This window comes from Danio rerio, chromosome 5, assembly GCF_052040795.2.
Source record: "Danio rerio strain M-AB ecotype USA chromosome 5, GRCz13ab, whole genome shotgun sequence".
NCBI lineage: Eukaryota > Metazoa > Chordata > Actinopteri > Cypriniformes > Danionidae > Danio > Danio rerio.
Window position 1 is genome coordinate 23,059,424 of NC_141025.1, and position 6,588 is coordinate 23,066,011.

A 6,588-nucleotide genomic window follows, 5' to 3' on the forward strand; every position below is an offset into this window, starting at 1 on the left:
CTTACAGCCCTTTAACAATCTCATTTCATTTTCATCCGCTTTCGGGGCTGGGTCATGAAGGCCGCAGTCTTAGGTAAGAACTCCACATACATAGTCCCTCCAACGTGTCCTGTATCTTCCTTCCTGGTAGGACATGCCTGGAACACCTCCCTAGGTACAGTAGCCGTCCAGGACGCATCCGAAACAGATGCCCAAGCCACCTCTGCGGACTTCTCGCGATAAGGAGGAGCAGTGGCTCTAAAACTATAACATGAAAAACTCAAATCCTCAACAGGAACAGGCAAACCAGCCAATAAGTGCACATATACAGCAAACAGCAACAGACAAAAACGCAGATGTTCAACCATTTAATGAACAAACTAGCAAGCCAGCTGTCATCCATAGCAATAATGTTGTTGAAATACACTTGCATAAGCCCATAAGATCCCATTTAACACAGACTGGTATGCTTTTTAAATCTTTTAGCCTGATACTTTAACAGCCGTGTGCTAAATCCTTCAGACGATCTTCATTTTGAAGTCTTTAACCTCAGAAAGATCTCCATGACATGCTACTTTCACAATGAAACCTGTTAGAACAGTAAATCTCCTCTAAACAAGGTATTCATAGACAAATTACCACATAAAGATCAAGAAGACAATCAGCAACATTTGTACATCTTCCTTTAAGCTGTTATCGATTAACAAAACACTTATGATTCAATAAAAATCATTCTTACAGCAGCTCTATGTGATTGAGCTGTATGACAATGAGCAGTTCTAGTATCAACTCCACATAATCAAGCAAAACTATGTATGAGGATGTTCAACACTCCACATATGTAAACCAGGGTTTGTTAGCGGTGCGTCAGTCCATTTGAGATTGCAGTGGACTGTCTGCTTTAGTCGATGTGTAAATGAGTCTGTCCTTTACTAAAGGCACAGTTGCATTGGCTCTCGTTTGTCAGTGAACCAGCGCAGTGTTCATAGGCTTGTGTTTGAGATAGTTGATGAGTCTGAAGGGAATCTCCAGAGAGTCCAAACACTGAATCTTGTTCACCTGTATCAGGTGTCGGCGAATGGTCAATCTACACTGAGAAGCAAGACTCTTTGGGCAGCCTGTGGAAAAAAAACAGTGTTAAAAATGTTATTTAACAAATGATAGTGTTATTTTAAATTGATGTGTATACTGTCAAAGTCACCACTCAGCAGCCATCCTTGAAACCACCCTCTTTGAATCATGACAAAATACATCTTATTAAACTTACGTAAAGGTGCATCCACAGGAAACAAACTATGTAACTGATTAATATATAAATTTATACAACAGTTTTGTCTGGTTCTCAAATCTGATTGGCTATTAGCTGTACAATATTCTGCAATATCAGAACTCCTACAGCCTTTTCACTCGTGTATTAATCCGCCCACACAGAGTGACAGCAGATCAATAAACTCGATAGTTTGACAAATATTGCAGTTGTTAGACAACATAATGTATCTTTAAGGGGTTTTCAGGTGAGAATGTAGTTATTATTTAGATTGCAACTATGCAGTTTATTTGTAAGGAAAGTGGCTATTTTAAATATTTATCATTTAGGAGATGTTGTACTGAGCAGAGAAAAGATGGTTCCACCACAAGCTGGCGACAGACTGGATAGTAAGTCCTTAGGGGAGAAAAACTCATCGTTTTCTTTTTGGATTTCTACAGCTGATCAAATCATTATACATCAGATAAGTAGCATTCTAAGTCAATCTTTCTCTTTTGTCTGTTCTAGTGCTGTTTTTATACCATAGTAATCTGCTAGTTTTTGCACAGCTTTGGCTTTTTCGGGGTTAATTATTGTGATATGGCTGTATATAGTCACTGGTGGGACACTAATGCATATATCCCACCAGTGCCGATATACAGCCATATTTCACTGTTGCTACTCGTGTTATTTTGCTTATTATTTTCTTACTATACATGTTATATTGTTCTCTTAATTTAAAATCTCAATGTTTTAGTATTTTCAGTAAGTTTTATTCTTATTTTTCCAGCTTTTACATCATTCTTACTTAGGCTTTTTTTTTTTTTTTGAGATTTTTTTTACCTCACTCACTCCATTTCTTCAGCTTATTACCTGCTTGATCAGGGGTCGCCACACCAGAATGGACCACCAATTACTCTGACAACAGTTTTAGTTTTCTTTCTAAATATTCCTATTTAGCTTAATTAATTTTAGTACTTCAGCATATTTTATTTAATAAATGTTCTAACATTTGTTAATAGGTAACATTAATAACTTTATCTATTTTATTTAATTTTTCTCATGTATTATTTATTTTTGTTCCAGAGTTTTTTCAAGTGGCAAAAATATTTCAACTTTAACAGTATTAAAAATTATAATGAACAATTTAGGTAACAACAACAACAACAACGCATCTTTCCTTTTGTCTTTAAATGGATTTATTTTTCATTCATTTTGTTTCGGCTTAGTCCCTCTATTCATTAGGTGTCAACACAGTGAAATGAAACGCAAACTTATCCAACATATTTTGTGCACAGCGGAAGCCTTTCCAGCTGCAACCCAGTACTGGGAAACACCAATACATTCTCCCATTCACACTCATACACTATGGCCGATTTAACTGTGGTGAAAACCAGAGAACCTGGAGGAAACCCACGCGAACACAGGGAGAACATGCAAACTCCACACAGAAATGCCAACTGGCCCAGCTGGGACTCGAACCAGAAACCTTCCTGCTGTTAGGTGGCAGTGCTACTCACTGACCTGGACTTATTTTTAATTTTTGTATTTATATTAACACTTCAGTGTGTTTTTTTATCTATTTTACTGCCTTTCTTTCTTCTGTTCTGTCTTGTCCATGTTTGTCTTGGTAAAATATCTTAACATTTTAGAAAAAATAACACTAATAGTAATAGCAACATGGAAATTTGAAAAGAAGAAGAAACACAATAGAGTTTTCTCACCTCTCTCTTTCAGCAGCAGCTCAACAGCTTCATTCTGTTTGGTGCTTTTCTCTATAATAAGAGTGGGCAGGTAGACGTTTGCTCCAAAGTCAATGAGCAGCTGAATGTATTCCACTCCACAGCCGTGTCTCAAACACAACTCCATGACCGTTTTCTGCTGGGTGGCCCTACCGTTCAGCTTTTCTTCCGGACTGTTATAGTTCGGATCTGCACCAAATAACAGCAACATTTTGAAGCAGTCCAGGTGTCCATATATAGCCGACAGATAAAGCGGCCCGCTGCAAACAGCGACCCCTGATGCCCACAGCGTGACCTTTGACCTGGCATTGACCTCTGCCCCATGCTGAAGCAGCTGGCGGAGGATCTCGGGGTCTCCCTCTCGGGCGGCAGTGAGGACGGGCGAGCTGTTGTTCAGGTGACTGCCGTTGGGATTAGCCCCAGCGCGGAGCAGAGCGAGAACGCAGCTCAAATAACGGCCGCAAACTGCCGTGAACAGAGGAGTCTGGGCTTTTACATCCAGACGGTCCACATCTGCCCCGTGAGCCAGAAGCAACTGCAGGCACCTCAGATGACCTGCAAGAGAAGGTTTTTGTTGCGTCAGTAATGAAGCATTTACATCAGTAACTGAACTATTTACAAAGTCCGTTTAAGGAAAGTCATTTTACTCGCCGGCCATCTTTAGCCCCTTTCACACAGTGATACCGGTAAATTTCTGGAAAATTTCCGGAACGACTTTACCGGTATATTGAAAAAAGCGCTGTTCACACAGGCGAGGACGTTACGGAAATTTTCCGGAAAAGAGCATTCACACATCCATTCCAAAATACCGGTAAATTCTGACATCATTCACCACAAATGAGCTTTAAACGGCTGCGCTTGAATTTGTAAACATTTGACTAAATTACAAACTCTGTGGATGATCAATATTGTGAACAACTTTCGCAGGATCACTTTCGCATGTCGAGATTCTCATAATATGTGCGTGTGCAGGCGCTCATAGGCGCACGCAAAGCTTGAAGGTAAACAAACAACGGCTTATCATAAGCATCTCATCGATGATTATTTACACAGTTGGCATTAAGAAGAACATATAAACGTGATCTGACTAACTTCTAGCAGCTAAATGTGTCTGGAAAAATATTTAAAGGCTTTTATCCTCACAAACCGCACGGACGTAAATGCGTCTGACTGTTGTGATTGGCTAAAGCAGACGTCTCACGTCAGCACGTTCTAGACGTGCATGCGCTTATTACGGCAATCTTCCTTCTGCATTCACACAGCGCAGCATTCCGGCAAATTGAAACTTTCCGGAAAATAGCCAGAACAATTTACCGGTATTTTCAAAAAGGACCTGTTCACACATACAACCTTTCCAGAAAATTGGAAAGGTCTGTATGTGTGAAAGGGGCTTTTGAAACGCTTCTCAGGCAGTATGCTCGGGCATTCTGTTTGAATGAAGAAACATCAAATTCTCCAAAAATTTCTTTCCAAGCTTTCGATTACATTTCATATTAGTAATCACGAATAAAATTAAACAACAACTGTCTCTTTAGTTTCATTTCTAAACATTCGAATCACACAAAATCTGCAGAAACTCAAGTCTGGTCCGTGCCCCTCCCCCGGAGGATCTTCAGCCTATAGTGATTGGTGATTGGCTCCAGTACTAGAAGGCGGGGCTTCATTAACCATATTGACAATTACACTTTCCCCCATTCCAAACTATACAAGTGACACGTCTTGTGTATTCTAGAGTCTTAGCTATTTACCGTATTCTGAATGGGACTACTTACACAAGTTGCTTTTAGAATATTAAAAGAATATTGTTGTCAATGTAAACCTACTGAGAGTGAGTTCACATGCACCTTTGTAACTAAATAATAACCTGACAATGCATGTGGTCATATATGCTCAGTCACTGAGGTGACCAACAAACTGAAATGTGATACAAATGCGCGGCCCAAATACCTTTGGACGCAGCCATGCGTAATGGGGTACCAGGGATGCCCCAACCGCTCTGCTGATTGATGCACTTCCTGTAGCGTTCCTGTGACAGCAGCTCGGCCAACAGGAAATGGTCATCATCTGCCACGGCTCGGTTCAGCTCAAGACTCTCAGCAGCTGATTCATCCTCCTCCACCGGCCGCAGCTGGAGCATAGAGGAGACCTGCAGAGAAACGTGCACAAATTGAATTCATCTTTAATTCTATAGCGCTTTTATAATGTAGATCGTGTCAAAGCAGCTTAAAATAGAAGTTCTAGTATATTAGAACTGACAGTACAGGTTTCAGAGTTGAAGTTCAGTTTTCAGTTCAGTGTGGTGTGGGTTAATTTTCACTGCTGAAAGTCCAAACACTGAAGAGCAAATCCATTGATCTGCAGCTCCACAAGTACCAAACCAAACAAGCTAGTGGCGAGGAACAAAACTTCACCAACTGACGAAAGTGAAGGTCAAAAAAACTCGGCTGTAGTGGTTAGTGCGTCAACACATGCATTGTTACACGATTCCGTCTCATGGTCCTATGCCAATCCTTCCCTCCTCTCTGTTCCCCATGCTTTCCTGTCAAATTTCACTGCTTTGCTATGCAAATAAAGGTGAAAAAAAACTCAAGAGAAACCAGGCTCAGTTGGGCACAACCATGTCTCCTCTGGCCAAACTTCCTGTGCAGAACTGCTGTCTAATGATGGCTCTATTGAGTTTTAAGTGCCTCTGGTGAAAATAATGCTGGAAAATCACGAGTTGCCATCTAAAATCAAGCTGAAAAAAACTATGTAAGCAGGTCAGTAGATTTTAAATGAAGTGAAAACAACAGAAGGCAACACAAGAACAGAAATATGTACATGTAAATAACATAATAGCATATGTAAATAACATAACTTCCTAGTTTAATTTGTTACGGTTAGATTAAAATAAATGTATAAATAGAATAGAACAAACAAAAGTGTGTCGGTATTAAAACGTTTATAAATGAAAACCAATTGAATGAACTGAACTAATTAGAAAGGGATAAATATATTCAGATAAAAAAAGTATAATAAAAGTGATAAAAGTCCCCCTTTGAGCTTAACACACGAAAGCTATAAATTTGAATACTGTTGTTTAGCATTTTTAATGATGAAACAAATTTCTCTGATGACATCTTTCATGCGAGCTTGAAAACATCAGAACGCTGTATCCTGTTCAACTTTATTCATGTCAATCAGCTTTTCACAGACTAACGTTACTAGCAAAACAAACGGTCAGTTAACTATTAGCCAGTTAGCAGACGAGATAAAAACGCATAAATAGAAGCAAAACTATATTCTTACGAGCTTTTACACGTCCGCAAACTCATTTTAAGAGTAATACTGATCGCATACGGAAGGAAATTGTATCTCCAGCTCTTTGAGCTCGGTGGATTTAACTCCACTGTCTGTAAATAACACTGAGCTCGACTCGCTCACTCCGAGCCGGCTGTTAAACAAGAACACAATGTAACGTTTTAAACCACTACATTTATACAAAATAACAATATAGCAGATATTTAAAGTGTGTTTTCGTCTCAAGGACACTCACCGAGCTAATAATAAGCCAAACACTGGCGAGCAGCGGAAGATGTTCTGCGGGCGACCAGAGGGGGCGCTGTGCCCGCAAACACCACC

At 39.8% G+C, this 6,588-nt stretch overlaps 1 protein-coding gene across 2 annotated transcripts; it reads right to left on the reverse strand.

The window, feature by feature from the left end:
• Positions 1-334: 334 nt before the first annotated feature.
• Positions 335-6,551, reverse strand: asb12a (ankyrin repeat and SOCS box containing 12a). 2 transcript variants are annotated; one of them, XM_087251273.1, is made up of 5 exons: positions 6,524-6,550; positions 5,301-5,322; positions 4,915-5,113; positions 2,950-3,522; positions 335-1,097 (listed from the first exon to the last, which is right to left on the reverse strand). In XM_087251273.1, the coding sequence occupies exons 2-5, from the start codon at positions 5,316-5,318 to the stop codon at positions 943-945; spliced, it is 945 nt and encodes a 314-aa protein (XP_087107399.1). In that variant the 5' UTR covers positions 5,319-5,322; positions 6,524-6,550; the 3' UTR covers positions 335-942. The 2 variants fall into 2 exon arrangements, with proteins under 2 accessions (XP_087107399.1, NP_001119848.1); NM_001126376.1 differs by lacking the exon at positions 5,301-5,322 and having other exon boundaries at positions 6,503-6,551.
• Positions 6,552-6,588: the final 37 nt, after the last annotated feature.

Bases quoted from the DNA above. Each gene is read 5' to 3' on its own strand.
- asb12a (XM_087251273.1), bottom strand. The intron at 3,523-4,914 runs GTATTTGGGCCG...CTTCTCTTGCAG, and splicing joins ACGCATGGCTGCGTCCAAAG to GTCATCTGAGGTGCCTGCAG. The intron at 1,098-2,949 runs GTGAGAAAACTC...TTTTTTCCACAG, and splicing joins GCTGCTGCTGAAAGAGAGAG to GCTGCCCAAAGAGTCTTGCT.